This window comes from Hemicordylus capensis, chromosome 1 (assembly GCF_027244095.1).
Source record: "Hemicordylus capensis ecotype Gifberg chromosome 1, rHemCap1.1.pri, whole genome shotgun sequence".
In the NCBI taxonomy this organism is placed as follows: Eukaryota; Metazoa; Chordata; class Lepidosauria; order Squamata; family Cordylidae; genus Hemicordylus; species Hemicordylus capensis.
The window spans coordinates 121,741,554-121,757,655 of record NC_069657.1 but is presented as its reverse complement, the minus strand read 5'-3'; the positions used below and the strand labels follow the sequence as shown (position 1 = coordinate 121,757,655).

Sequence of the window (16,102 nt, the reverse complement as noted above, 5' to 3'; positions counted from 1 at the left end):
GTCTTGTGATTACAACATTATCTTGAAATATTAAGAAGAAAACAGTTTGTTCTGTGGCTAATATGCACTTAAATGAAAAATAGAGGAGGGTGGATCCTTCTGCTAATTCTCCATCCTTAGCCAAATTTCTGATTCCCTACACCATATCACTATCTATTTCAGCCTTCTGGAAATCGTACAGGAATAGATATAAAATTTACATCAGGACAATCATTTGAATTACCTATCTTACCTCTTTAGGATGTCTTGAATGAGTCTATTAGAAATATGTGCCCTAGTACAGGCATACATTCTTAAGCTTTTTTAAAATGACAAAGGTTGTGCTACAACCTTTTGTGCAACTTGTCATCTCCCACTAGTACAAGACCTAGCCTGGAACAGATGTTCCTTCTTTGCACAACATCCTTACACTAGTGCAACAGCATTATGCCACAACATTAGTCTGGATGTTAAAGAAAAGTAAAGTGTGCCATCAAGTCGACTTTGACTCCTGGCACCCACAGAGTCCTGTGGTTTTCTTTTGGTAGAATACAGGAGGGGTTCACCATTGCCTCCTCCCGCGCAGTATGAGATGATGCCTTTCAGCATCTTCCTATATCGTTGCTGCCTGATGTGGGCCATTGAATATAGCACTCTTGGATACTGGTCCACAAAACAGTGGCAGTAATAGTCTATAATATAATATAGGATCATTTACTGGATCAATATAAAATAATATAATCAATATAATATAAATCATGTATTGTAAATAACTTTGGGGTCTTGCAGTGCCCTATTTCTGTAGGTATGGCAATTATTCTGAATTAACTAATATGCATTTGAAACAATTTCTGTACACATTTGTGGAGTATGTCTTCTGCAGCAGCAGCAGCAGCAGCAGCAGCAGCAGCCTGGCCTTTTCTCTCCAGCATCAAACTTGTCTGATGCTGGAGGGAAGGGGAGACGGTGGGAATGAGAGGAAGAGAACGGCTGCTGCTGGCTTAGTAGCCCAGCAGCCAGAGACAAAGAGGCCAGGCAGTCACTGACCATGCTGCCTCTCATGGCGCATGCCATATGAACAGCCAGCAGTCGAGGTGGCAGAGTGGCCTTCGAGGAGAAAGAGGGTGAATGTGGGAGGCAAGGGTGAGGCAGAGCCAGTGAGGGGAATCCATCAGCACAGGCCAGGGGTGAAACCAGATGCACACAATGGGTCAGAGCCTGTGAGAGGGGCAGGGCAGCTTGTTGCTGCTCACCTCTCGTGGCAAATGGCAATTAGCCAGCAATGCGTGGGGGGAAATGTCACTCTCCCAGGGCTCTCTGCTGCTGACCTGAACGACTCCCTTCAAAGCAAGGCTCCAACATGGCTTTGCTGAGCTAGAATTTATCAGCTCATTTGATTTTTCCCCCACAGTGACTGTTGTTGTGAACAGGACACTTCGCCCTTATCTTGTACACATTTTGGCTCTGCATACAAAATGTCACAAACCTATGACCATTGCAAATCACGGCCTTTAGGCCACACCATTTACACAAATATATTTCCTTGTACCCATGTGTGTATACATAAGTACCTGCCAACTGTGGATAACATTTCATGCATCTGATGAAGTGGGCTCTACAAATACAAATACGTATGCCACAACAAAGCCATTGGTATTCAGGATGTCACAAGACACTATTGTTTTTGATAGCATTTGGCCATAAAGAAATAACTGTAAGATTGCTATCTATTCTGTAAGGCGCCATTTTTTGAAATGTCAAGAAAAGAGGGGCTAGGGGAGAAGAGAAGCAATTAATCTGGGTTCATGGTGAAATATGGGTATGCAGCAATTAGCAGTTTATAGTGGAGTGGGAGATGATTTAAACAATTATAAACTGCCTGGGGAAGAAATAAAACTTCCTGTGCATCCAGCTGAAATTCTAGTCATTAGTTATTTCAGAACTGATCTTAGTTCTGCTTGGGATCTCAGCTTTAGTGATTTTGCAGTTCCATAAAATTGTTCTATTTTCCTGTTTCATTTGCATTACACAGCAATAAGACAATTCAGAAAGCTGTACTGGCAGGGCAGCAGCAAAGCAAAAGTGAATGAAATTCTATTGATTGACTTCTGGAATGAAAACTAAATGCACAGGCTACCATCTTCAAGCCATTGCTTCTTGAATAGTCACATGAAGTTGATAGAGACTAATCTGCAATAGTGGTACAAGGACTTCACATCAAAATTGGTTTTGATTCTTTATAAAAAAGAGAAGAGTTTATTAGATTTCCTTAGACTGATTTTAATTTAGAAACAAATCAGTTACAGTTAATGTGTAGAATACGCTATGAGTATACCTTTCATGTGAAGATTAAATTTTAGCAATGCTTTTTATTTACCATAGTGGTTAACAGAAACTATATGCACTATCTCAGAATAATATTTAACTAGCTCTCTTGCACATTATATATAATGCAAACTTACTATGTTTCAGAATGAATACCAAGAGAGTCTTACTACTGAAGGGTGGTTTATAAGTTTTCAAACTGAATGAAGACTCATTAGGGAGACCAGAAGGGTAGCCAGGAGAAATTTGACCCTTCTCCTGACAATTTCCAAGAATGTTCTTGAACAAGATAGAAATAAGAGTGCCAGATCTTATGCTTATCACTTCCTCTCAGGGGTGGGGGTCTGTGATACAATCATATATCCTTATATGATCCTGCAGGGCAAAGATGCATCTTTTGAAGTGGCAGCTTTCTTATATTTAGAAGGGGGAGACACTCCCTGAGACTATTCACACAACCATGCAAAAGCGGGCTAATGCAGCCCAGCCCGCTTTTGCACGGTTGTGAGAACCACCAGGCCGCAGGGAAGCCCAGTGGTTTTCTGGAGGCTAGCCTGCCTAAAAATCTCTCCCCTTAACCCAGGTTATTGGAGCAAGCGCTCTGCTAACCCGGGTTTTTGGGTCGTGAGATGCTGAAAGGAGACCCTCCGACTGGGAGGCTCCATCAAGCCTCCCAGCCTCGGAGGTCTCCCCAGCATGCCCCGTACACTCCCGTGGGGCATGCTGGGACTTCTGGGGGCCGGGCAGCCCCCGATCCCCACTGCTGTTACCAGCTCTGTGATGGAGCCCGTAGTCATGTGGGCAGCCTATCTGGCCACCCCAGGCGAGCACTCTGCTCATGTGCAGAGAGAGCAGGCTAAGCCCACTCTTCCCGCACTTAACACTAATCCTCCCTGCGCTTAACACTAATCATGTGAAGCGCCTCCCTCTGTGATATGAAATACTAGGGTGTCAGTGTTCCATATCACAGGAAGAATCCCCGAGTTTGTACTCAGAATATGTAAACAGAGGTGCCCCTAAGTAATTTTGGAACCTGGACCTAAAGGCCTTTGGAGTTTCCCACCCATACCTTGCAAATTAAGCATCATCATGCTTGGCCGGGCAACCACACCACCCGGGACAGACTAAAGAGGATTTGGAGGCCTCCATGGGCTGTGGAGGCCCTGGACTTCAGCCCAGAAGTCCAGAGGTAAGAGTGCCTCTGGATGTAAATCCTCTGAATAAAATTTCTCCACCAACACTCCACTCCACCATTAATTTGAACTTCCTCCCCATCACAGTTTAAAAGATCATCCCACAAAGAGAAAAGAATTAGCCTCAGACTTTCTCAGAGCCCAATTCTGTCCCTTCTCCTAGGCTTCCCCCATCCCCCCCACCCGACTGGCCAAATGATCCCCACTTGTCCTACATAATATTCACCTGCGATATTTGGCTATGTCTCCCTTGAGTTTGGCTGCTGCTCCACAGCTACCGACCAGAATTATAGATGGCCATCATCAGGGAACTCAGGGGAAAACCCAGTAAAATGAAATGTCTGAATGTGGCCAAGCTGTTTTATAAAGAGCCTGTGTGGTGTTGTGGTTAGAGCATTGGACTAAGACCTGGGAGACCCAAGTTCAAACCCTCATTCAGCCATTACACTCACTGGGTGACTCTAGGCCAGTCACTTTTCTCTCAGTCTAATCTACGTCACAGGGTTGTTGTGAGGAGAAACATAACCATGTACACTGCTCTGGGCTCCTTGAAGGAAGAGCAGGATATAATTGTAATAAATAAATAAATAAATTCTTGTTCACATGAACAACAACCAATTAGACCTCACTTATCCTAACTCAATCGTAATAGCTACAGTGCAGAGTTTGTCTATGAGCATTAAAAAACTAGGGATGTGCACGGAACCAGTTTTGGCAGTTCAGTTAGAATTCAGACGGAATTTGAATCAAACCTCTAGCCAGCGAACCAATTTGGTCACACCGGCTGGTGGTCTAGTCTGCTCAACTGAACAGGGTCAGAAAGGTTCAACCCAGTTCAAGGGGTGATGTTTGTAAAGCAAAGGGGAATCCTGCCTTGAAAAGTTTTCTAAGAGTGGCCAGGTGGTGGGGCAGTGACAGGGGTCTGCGGGCTCCTCTAAACCCAGCAGTGCAGCACACACGGCAGCAACACAGTTCCCGTCTCCGTTGATGCGTGAACACCAGAACTGGGCCACAGCCATGCGGGCCACACTGCTGGGGGAAGCCCCAGGGTTTAGAGGAGCTGGTGCCAGTAAGGTGCCCTCTCTCCCACCCACCCCCAAGCCCACCCTTAGTAAAGTCTTACAGGAAGGATTCCTCATTGCTTGTAAATGAGAATCCTCACTGGATTACAAGCATCAGCCCCTCAAACTGGGTCAATCCCCTCATCCCACCGGCCACCCTTAGAAAATTTTTTAAAGATTCCCTTTGCTTGTAAAAGGGAACCCTCACCTGATTTGCCTTTACAAGCTACACCGCCTTGAACCGGGTCAAACTGGTCCCGGGCCTAATTTGGTTTGAACTTGGACCAGCTGCTTTTTTTTTTTTTTAAGGCTGTTTCAGTTCAAGTTTGAACTGCTCGAACCAGGCCTGTTCGAATTGAATCAGGTTCAGTTCAGTTCTTCACTTCCCTATTAAAAACCTGCACAATTTATCAGTTAAAAGAATTGCACCAAGACAATCAAGCTTTGCTGAAGGGCTATCTTTCTTTTCTACAGCTGTATTGAGTGGGAGCTTTAAATGGATGGCACTGCTAGATTCCCATTGACATTCATGCATTAGCTGCAAACAATTGTGTGACAAAAAGCCACCATGTCAAACCACTGATAGAATTTGAACTATAAGCATATTGTCAGCAAGAGGCAGTGTATTAAGAGAAAAGAGGCATTTACAATTAACACATCTTCTGGAAGAAGAGACTTCAAACTCAGTACCCAGGGGTCTGTTGTCTTTCATGACTACTTGTAGCAGGAATGGATTTGCCCTAAAGCTTGTGGAAAACGGTGTATTTCAAAATCAGCCCAAGGCAAAAAGGGCAGATTATTATTAAATGTGTATGCCATTCTAAGACACTCATGATGGTATTACACACAAAGTATTAATCTTTTACCCTCACAATAACCCTGTGAGGGAAGTCAGGCTGAGTGAGTGTCTGGGGCCAAAGTCACCATCTCATTACTAACCAGGAATCTGAACACAAGATTCCACAATCTGAGTCCAACATTCTGTCCACTACACCACACTGGATCTCAATGAACAGAACAGGTGCACACAAAACAGCCACCAGAAGATGGCTGACTTCAAACAGCAGGTTGTTTGTAACCAGTGGCTCACCCCTACAGACTGGGTAATTTTCTCCATGCTGCCTCAAACCTCCAAAATAAGAAGCTGCAGTTGAAATTTAAAGCAACATCTATGATGCAACTGCTTCATGCTCAAAGGACATCTGCACAGGAGAAAGAGTTGTCAACCTTTGACTTTTAAAAGGGGCCCTTTCTGGATGTGTCAAAAGATTCATTCTTTTCACGACAGCCCTGTCATCTACCCTCAAGCTTTTGGTAATAAGAGCATCTGCCAAAACAGATGAAACATTAAATGAGTAATTGCTTACTGTGGTCCTGTGAGGAGGAGGATGCATTTCCTGACAGTTTTGCTAGTGGTTACAAATCTGAAAATTATGGATTTGTCTAGTCATCTTCAAACCCGATCTAGCTAGTTGCCTTCATAGCATCCCATGGCAACCAATTCCACTGATTAGTTTTGCTTTCTTCATAAATGTCTTTCCTTTTCCATATTAATTTTGTGCTTCACATTAATATAATAATTTGTCCTGAAGTTCTTGTATTTAGGGCTAAGTGATGGCTCTCTTCTGTTTCGTAAGGGGAAAGCAATTACCCGATTCGACCCCAGCACAGCTTCCCTTCAGTGGCTCTTGCTGGAGTCTCCTCTGTGGTTCTTTTCCGATTGTGAGCCCATTTGGGACAGAGAAACATTTTCTCATAAAGTCTGCTATATAAACCATTCTGACAGCCTTTTTTGTTGTTGTTGAGAAGAGATATATAAGAATAATAAAAATAATTTCTTATTCGTTTTCTTTTGATATGATCTCAAACCGGAGAGCAAGGAGATACCGACTAAAAGGAATTTAATGATATATGTGTAGCACACAGATATAAATCAAAGACCAAAAAGCACAAGGTAACAATGTGCTCCTGAGATATAAATGGTATTATTACAGATTGCATCAAATGAAGCGTCTGAATGAAGAAATCGTATTGCACAACTTTGCACAGATACCACCTTGCTCAGAGTACTGTGCTCAGGTCAGGGCACTGCTCAAAAAGGATCAGGAGCATAACAAGGTGGGAGTGGGTCCTGGGACAAGAGGTGAAGATGGGCTCCTGTTCCCACCCACAGCCCCCCACCCGGCCCCCTGCCTTCGTCTCTTTCCCTCCACCGTTTATATACTTCCCATCCAAAATGGCTCAGGATAGTTCACAATTAATAGCTGTACTAGCTGCTGCCATGTGTTTTTTTTTTACTATAATGAAATATCCCTGTCCTACAGCATTGGATGTAACAGTGGAGGCATTGTGTTATACAAGTAAAGCAAGATGACAACTGCCAGTGTGGGTGTCAAAGAGCACTCTGAGTTAGGGATGTGCATGGAACCGTTCGGCGCTCCATTCTGGGAGTGCTGAACTGGTTCTGGCAACCAGCATTTTCAATCTTAAGAACAAACCAAGCAAGCTCATAGTGCATGCGTGTCGGCCATTTGCATAGTGATGCTGGTTCCCCGCTTCAAGGAGTGACACTGCAGCCCCATCTGCCAACTTTTTGGAAGAGCGCCGGCAGGGGGAAAGTGGCAGGGCGGGGGCTGGCAGGTAGGCAGTGCCTCCCCTGCCATTTATAGCAAAACAACAACAATAACCCAGGATTGCACATCACTACACTAAGTCAGCAAGATAAGCCTCCACAAAGATTTGGAGGAGTCTCACTTGGCAGTACTGGCAGCAGCTTGAAGCACATCTCCGTAGCCACATTAGCAGCCGTCATCTGTGTCCCTCAGGGCCTCTGGAGTCAGCCACAGGCCCTTGGCAGTGCCTTAGTTCACAGATGGAGGGCTGGAGTGATATGAAGGTGTTCTAAATAGTACAAACACTGAAGCAGGCCTGGGAAGTTTACTGGTAACCCACTCAACTTCCTTTATTAAAGCAGCATTGACTTTCACAGAGTGGCTTATTTAATAAAAGTGTGTGTTGTGTGTGTGTGTGTTTTTTTTACTCCCCCTGTAAGCTGCCACATAATGAGGCGATTCTCATGATCGCCATTAGCGGGTTGGGGGCGACTGACACACAATCACCCAACCAACCCCAGGCAGCTGAAACGGCTGCCCAGACAACTGCCAGCTCCATTATGGAGCTGGCGGGCACTGGGAAAATCGGGGGCCGCGCAGCCCCCCAGAAGTTCCAGCATACCCTGCGTGAGTGCGCAGGGCATGCTGGAAGAGACCCCTGAGCTGGGAGGCAGCTTTTCACCTCCCCTCCAGGGGTGTCCTCATGAGGAGCCCTGGCACGGAATCGTGCCATGGCTTCTCACGCTGGCCAAAACCAGGGTTGCAGAGCTCTCTGCTCTGCAAACCTGGTTTAAGCACCAGGCTACTTAAGCAGATGACCCGCTTAAGAAGCACCAGGCTCACAGCCGAGCCCGGTGGTTCTCACAATGGGAGAAAATCGGGCTAGCCTCTGCTAGCCCGATTTTCTCCCATCGTGTGAATAGCCTCAATGTGTAAAGTGATGCTGGCTTTTTAAAAAGCCTATGGGAACCCACCTCCTTTTATTGATTCGATTTCAATCTTTAACACAAGGCTTAACTCCAATTTCACTAGTTTGTAGAACAGGCTATAAACCATGTCACTAAATCTTTGATCTGCTCTGTAGGTCCCTTTTCAGAAAGCTGCCACATAACCAGAATCATATCCACGTTTACGTGTTTAGCTGTTGTGCTTATGAGCTTGCTTAGTTTGTTCTTAACAATGAAAAAAAGTAATGTAATTTAGAAATCATTTGCTTTAATAAAGCCCAGTTTTTAAACGTACAACGAACTATCCTTAAGATTTATAGTCCTAGTTTATTGAGGTCCCATTGTCAACTCAAGCCTTAAAGACAGTTTGCTTTCACCAACTGCAACAAGATTTATGAGCCTGGAAATGGATAGTCCAAGGGGAAGAATATACAAACTATAATCAAAACAATTTTACTCTAGAACTCACCTTCATCTAAATGTATATTTTATTATTTTATCTATTATATGTACATACTGCCTTGCATTTTCAACAGGAAAAATAAGTCCTCAAGTGAAATACAAATGGGTCAAAGCATGCCAATGGAAGAGACCTTGCTCTCCCTTCCTGTTCTGCAAAGGTATTAAAGGTAAACTAAAGACTAATCAGATGTTATGTAACAGTGTACATGATCACAAATACTATTGGGAATTCTCACCCCCACACTGAAGCTATTTGAAAGCCTCTTTGCTCCACTTTCCACAATCCTTGCTGGAGACAGACTGCTGAATCAGGCGGAATGTTGGCTTGATCCATTAAGGCAGGGCCTCTCAAGCCTGGTCCACAGATATGACTTGCCTAGCGAGCAAGAGGTTGCAGATTCAAATCCCCGCTGCTATATTTCCAGACTATGGGAAACACCTATATTGGGTGGCAGTGATATAGGAAGATGCTGAAAATCATCATCTCACACTGCACGGGAGATGTGGTAGAGGCATCCTTCAGGGATGTGGTAGAGGCATCCTTCAGGGATGTGGTAGAGGCATCCCACTCCAGGGCTGATAGCTCCTTTGCTGTCAAGGAGAATGAAGGTCTCGGGGAAGGAGGACCTCGGTCTGAGGAAGAGGGAAATGTTCCTTTGGAAGGGACCCCTTCCGTGGAAGATGAGCCCATATCCTCTTGCACAGGGGATAATCCTCTGGCGGGTGGGGGCCTCCTTGTAGTGGGTGATTCAGTCATTAGAGGTATAGAGAGATGTGTTTGTGACCCTCGTGTTGACCGCAAAGTGACTTGCCTGCCTGGTGTGAAGGTTGCAGATATCATGCAGTGTCTAGATAGGCTCTTAGGCAGTGCTGGGGTAGAGACAGCTGTCGTGCACGTCGGCACCAACAATGTGGGGAAATGTAGTCAGGAGGTCCCGGAAGCCAAATTTAGGCTGATAGGTAGTGTATTGAAGTCCAGGACCACCAAGGTAGCATTCTCAGAAATGCTACCTGTTCCATGCGCAGGTACAGTGAGACAGGCAGAGCTGAGGGGTTTCAATGCGCGGATGAGATGTTGGTGCTGGGAAGAGGGGGTTAGATTTGTTAGGCACAGGGATACATTTTGGGGGCAAGCAAGGCCTGTACAAAAGGGACGGGCTGCAATTGAACCAAGATGGAACCAGACTGCTGGCACTTAAAATCAAAAAGGTTGCAGAGCAGCTTTTAAAATGACGCCTGGAGAATAGTCAACAGGAGCTGGGCAGTATCCGATTTGGCAAATGTCATCCTTCAAAGTGCAAGGGTGCAAAGGATTCAGATAAAACAGAAGGGGACAGAGCAGAACCACAAAAACAGCAGACAGAAGGCTGTGCCAGCTGGTCAAAGAGTTGAAAGAAAGATAGCATACACCAGGAAAGAGATTCAGCGTATAGGTGCTTATATGCCAGTGCCAGAAGCCTTCGAGCCAAGATGGGTGAGCTGGAGTGCTTGGTTGCTAACACAGAAATAGATATAGTGGGCATAACAGAAACATGGTAGAGCAGTGAGAACCAGTGGGACACTATTATCCCTGGATATAAACTCTATAGAAAAGACATGGAGGGGCACCTTGGAGGTGGAGTAGCACTGTATGTTAAAGAAGGGATAGAATCTAACAAGCTAGAAAACCTAGGTGGACTGGAGTCCTCCAAAGAAACCCTGTGGGTGACAATACAAGGCCTGAAAGGAAACATTCTACTGGGGACGTGCTATCACCCTCCATATCAAAACACTGACAGTGACTGGGAGGTGCAGCAGGAAATCAGGGAGGCATCAAGGAGAGGCAGGGCAGTAATAATGGGTGACTTCAATTACCAACACATAGACTGGGTAAATTCACAGTCAGATAATGACACAAAGGTCAAACTTCTAGATACGCTGAATGACTGTGCCCTAGAACAGCTGGTCTTGGAACCAACCAAAGAGAAGGCGACCTTGGACTTAATCCTGAGTGGCACCCAGGAAAAGGTGCATGATGTCATTGTCATCGACCCTTTAGGGAACAGTGACCATAGTGTGATCAAATTCAGCATACATGTGGAGAGATAATCACCAAGGAAGTCTAACACAGACACTTTGAATTTCAGAAGAGGAAACTTCTCCAAAATGAGGAGTACAGGTGAAACTCGGAAAATTAGAATATCGTGCAAAAGTCCATTAATTTCAGTAATGCAAATTAAAAGGTGAAACTGATATATGAGACAGACGCATTACATGCAAAGCGAGATAAGTCAAGCCTTAATTTGTTATAATTGTGATGATCATGGCGTACAGCTCATGAAAACCCCAAATCCACAATCCCAGAAAATTAGAATATTACATGGAACCAAGAAGACAAGGATTGTAGAATAGAACAATATCGGACCTCTGAAAAGTATAAGCATGCATATGTATTCAGTACTTGGTTTGGGCCCCTTTTACAGCAATTACTGCCTCAATGCGGCGTGGCATGATGCTATCAGCCTGTGGCACTGATGAGGTGTTATGGAAGACCAGGATGCTTCATTAGCGGCCTTCAGCTCTTCTGCATTGTTTGGTCTCATGTCTCTCATCCTTCTCTTGGCAATGCCCCATAGATTCTCTATGGGGTCAGGTCAGGCGAGTTTGCTGGCCAATCAAGCACAGTACACTGTATACTTTTCAGAGGTCTGATATTGTTCTATTCTACAATCCTTCTCTTCTTGGTTCCATGTAATATTCTAATTTTCTGGGATTGTGGATTTGGGGTTTTCATGAGCTGTAAGCCATGATCATCACAATTATAACAAATTAAGGCTTGACTTATCTCGCTTTGCATGTAATGCGTCTGTCTCATAAATCAGTTTCACCTTTTAATTTGCATTACTGAAATTAATGGACTTTTGCATGATATTCTAATTTTCCGAATTTCACCTGTATAAAACTATGGTGCAGCCACACCTGAAATTCTGTGTACAATTCTGGTCACCACATCTAAAAAAGGTCATGCTGGAATAGGTGCAGAAGAGGGCAACCAAGATGATCAGGGGCCTAGAGCACTTTCCTTATGAGGCAAGGCTACAACTTCTGGGGCTATTTACAGTAGTTTAGAAAAAAGATGACTGCGGGAAGACATGATAGAGGTCTATAAAATCATGCAAGGTGTGAAGAAAGTGGATAGAGAGAAATTCTCCTCCCTCTCACATAACACTAGAACCAGGGGTCATCTCATGAAATTGATTGCCAGGAAATCTAGGACCAACAAGCGGAAGTCCGTTTTCATACAATACATAATCCACTTGTGGAATTCTCTGCCACAAGATGTGGTGACAGCCAACAACCTGGGTGGCTTTAAGAGGGGTTTGGATAACTTCGTGGAGGAGAGGTCTATGAATGGCTACTAGTCGGAGGGCTACAGGCCACTTTCAGCCTCAAAGGCAGGATGCCTCTGAGTACCAGTTGCAGGGGAGTAACAGCAGGAGGGAGGGCATGCCCGCAACTCCTGCCTGTAGGCTTCCAGCAGCATCTTCTGGTGTGCCACTGTGCGAAACAGGATGCTGGACTAGATGGGCCTTGGGCCTGATCCAGCAGGGCTGTTCTTATGTTCTTATGCAACCCATGATTCAACCACCACAGGTATACCTGCAGATGCCCAATTTGCAAATCATCCTCACAGGGATGTCTTTATTCCCCTTGGTAATCCTCTTCTTCAGACCACGAAGGAGACAATATGGAAAAGCAAATATGTAGACACATTCTTGCTGTTGTTTAGTGAGCCCAAGCCTAAAGATTTGGTCAAGACAGAAGACAAGGAACAGGAGAAGGTCAAGTGCAAATCAGTGGGCCATAATTGGCCCAACTGGTTAGCAGATTAATTGGTCCACATGGACATCATTTTACAAAAGCAGCCACGACATGGCCCTTCACTTTTCAAGTATCTGGATATAATTTACTAAGCTTTCTCAGAGTTTAACAGTCCAGCTTGGGTGCACTACGATGAATTGTTCCTTATGCACTTGGCCTTGAACCCAGCACTCCCTTGGGATGAACATCAACCCCAACTGAGGCTGTTGATCATGACTCCTAACAGTCCCATTCAGGGTGACTAATCTGACAGAGGGCACATTGCTGGCCACACATGTGAAGGGGCAGTTGGCCAGTCAGTGGGGTTTAATCCCACCTGTTGTGCTAGGAGTATGGTTCCTCTGGAGCCCGTTCCCAGTGCTAATGCAGATTTTGCCACAGCTCTTCCATTTGTGGGGGTCTCTGCTCATTTAGCTCTTGCCCCAGGAGGAGTAAGGGAGATAAGGGATGGCCTAGGGACTAGCAGGCAGGGGAGAAAGGTGGCAGCCCTTCCTCACAAAGTAAAGGGTCCTACCCCTGTTAAACTAGAACCTCTTGTAATTTTATCCCAATCAATGTTGTTGTATACTTGGCTGAGGATTCTCAGTCTGGCTTCCACATTCCTTTTCACAGTCACTGAAATCAGTGAAGGGCATGGAGCACATTGCTCATTACAAGGCCCAAAAGGAGCTTGCAGAGTGACATGTTTGGGGTCCATTTGCTCCCTGCCTCCAGTCCCTCATTTACAGATATCCACCTGGAAATTGTTCCAAAAAATTCCATGGTGAATATTGCCTTATCCATCACCTATCTTTCCCCAAGAGAGAGTCGATGAATGATGCTATCCCTCAACATCATTGTTCTGTGCACTACAGATCTTTTGATGCAGCTGTTGACATGGTTAGGGCACAGGGGAGAGGGGCTCTGATGGATAAGTGTGATGTCAAATCAGCCTTTCTACTTCTTCCGGCTCATCCTGGGGAGTTTGACCTGTTGGGTTTGCTTTTATGGGTATGTTTTATATGGACAGGGCTTTACCTATGGGCTGCTCAGTCAAACAAGGATTGTGTTTGAATGCTTCAGCTCCATGTTGGAATGGGCCATGCATGACTGATCAGGCCACGATGCACTTGTCCACTTGTCTCTTTCTTCAATGCCTCTCCCTTTTTCTGCCTGGGTTTCTTCTCTGCTCTCCCCGGTCCTTCCTGTTTCTTCCACCAGTTCTTTTACTGGTTTCACTCTCTTTCTCTTCCTGGGTTTCTCCTGGGGCCTTATCTGCTCTGCTCTCAGTTTCTCCTAGGACCTTATCTGCTCTCCCTTCCACTGGTCTGGAAGGGAGTCACACACACACACTGGTCTGGAAGGGAGTCACACACACCAGTCACACACACACTCTCTCTCTCTCTCTCTCTCTCTCTCTCTCTCTCTCTCTCGCCCTCCCTCTCCCTCTCCCTCCCCCTCCATATCCCCTCTCCACCCCATCTCTCCTTTTTTTTTAAAATCCTAGTCCTTCCGTGCTCCCAAGCAAGTTCCCTCCCTCTCCTTCCCTGGCTCCTTTCCCTCTTCATCTGCTGGTTCTCCCAGGCTCCCTCTCCGCCTCCTCACTCTCTCTCTCTGCTCCCTCACTACTTTCCTCCTGGTTGTCTCACTAGATTCTTCCTCAAACTTCATTGGGTTTTCTCTGCTAAAAGAACCATCCATTACCTCTTCCTTTCCCCATCACAATATCTATAAACTTGCATTTTTATTCATACCAGAGGTAAAGCATTGAGTCTGGACACGCTTCTATCAGATTGCCTAAATCTAAGTCGCATGAGAACTCCCTTCAAGTCTCTTACTTTGTACTAATTGAAACAATTGATTGGATTTGAATTTTAAGCCTGTGGCAGTGACTTTCTGGAAAGACTGCCTGTTTTATAGCCACACCCAAAAGTCCCACAAGTGGGGTGAGAGTTCCCAACATAACATGGGTACCACTAAAAGCAGTTAAGAATGTGCACAGAACTATTCGGCACTCCATTCTAGGAGTGCCCAACTGGTTCTGGCAACCGGCATTCGAACCAGGTCAGGGGGGTGGGGGCACTGGCCATTTGCGTAGCAATGCTGGTCTGGGCTGCAAGGAGGCATGCCGCAGCCCCACTCACCTGCTTTTTGGAAGAATGCCGGCAGGGGGGTAAGCAGTGTGGTGGGGGCTGGTATGTAGGCAGTGCCACTCCCGCACTCCCAGGAGTGCATGTAACTGGTTCCATGCACATCCCTAAAGGAAGGACCTTTTCTGTAGCATTTCTGTTTCTGCTTAGCAACATATATCAGTCCAGTTCACCAAGTCAATTCAGGAAGATATTGAAAACTTTCTTCTTAAGGAAGGTGAACTGTTACTTGAGCTGCTGCTGCTGCTGCTGCTAAGTTACTGGGCTGGTTTGCTTAAACACTATTTTGGCTCTTATGGTTTTAGTGCAATATTTTTATGGCATAATATTCCTTTTAACTTACTGTTAGTCACCATGAGAGCTCTTTATGGGCTGACTAGTTGGATAAAATCTTTGAAATGAATAAATGAAGCAAGCAAACAAACTTTAGAATCCCTGGCTTCTGTTTTGAATTGAGAAAAGCTTTCATGGGGATTTCATTATAAGACACCCCACAGAATTTCTTTGAGCACTTTCATCCATACAAGCACAAAACATGCCCACAATTGTACATAGTTTTCAGACTGAATTTAGTCCAAGTGCAGCTTACCTTAGCGATGATACGAGACATATGAGATCCTTCCTGAGTAAGACTGAATAAATTGCTTGTAGCTGATTCTGCAGAATACAGATTATCTGATGAATCTATTTCCCTCACCAGGTTCTGTTTGAAACAGACCAAAATAAAATTTCATTTACTCTCTCTCTCTCTCCCTCCCTCTCTCCCTCCCCTCCCTCTCTCTCACACAAACACAAACACAAACACACAAACATACACTGAGTGATGTCTAAAGCCTTACTTCTAGGCTGCCTGCAGATTTAATCAATTTAAAGCTCTGTGTTGTAACTGGGAAGAAGAATTATTGTTTGATGATGTCTCATTTATTTTCCTATTATTCCTAAAAGATGTATTTTCCTATTTGCCAATACCATTATTCAGCCCAAGCACTTGACTACAATCTATAAACATATTACAGATATACGGCGTCCTTAGCAAAATGTTTGCTACTTCATTTAATTCAGCATAGAACAGTATAGTGTTTCTACTTTCTATGGAAAACAATGGCAAACATTCAGATTAGTGTTGAGCTACCACAATGAGAGATGTTGCACACGCTGAAGAAGTAGAGCTGTGCAAAGTTGTGGTGCTGCAGAATGGTGTACCACTCATGGAAGACACAGGGGAATAACAAGGTTGGACTGGGTCCTGGGACAAAATGTGAAGATGGGCTCCTCTCCCCCTCTTTCATCTTCAGGGAGGGAGGGGAGGAAGAGTGAAGAGCAAGCTGTCACCTATCTGGAGGTTCCTCCTCTCTCTGGGGTCCAGGTACATTCATGGCTTAAATGGTAACCATGTAGAAGTACAAGGAACTTTAATATTATACCTATGATGCATTTTAAATATTTATACCCAAATTATCTGGATCCTCTGCATCCTCACCACAACTGGGAGGAAATCAGATCATTTCTTCAAGGAAGTTTGATTCAAATCCT

General features: G+C 44.9%; 1 protein-coding gene across 3 annotated transcripts in view; it reads right to left on the bottom strand.

The window, feature by feature from the left end:
* The window catches only part of INSC (INSC spindle orientation adaptor protein), a 130,485-nt gene that overhangs the window by 105,773 nt on the left and 8,610 nt on the right, over window positions 1–16,102 (bottom strand). For all 3 annotated transcript variants that reach the window (XM_053284444.1, XM_053284445.1, XM_053284443.1), the window contains exon 5: window positions 15,159–15,272. In XM_053284444.1, coding sequence (XP_053140419.1) covers window positions 15,159–15,272 — 114 coding nt within the window. The remainder of the gene's footprint in view (window positions 1–15,158; window positions 15,273–16,102) is intronic.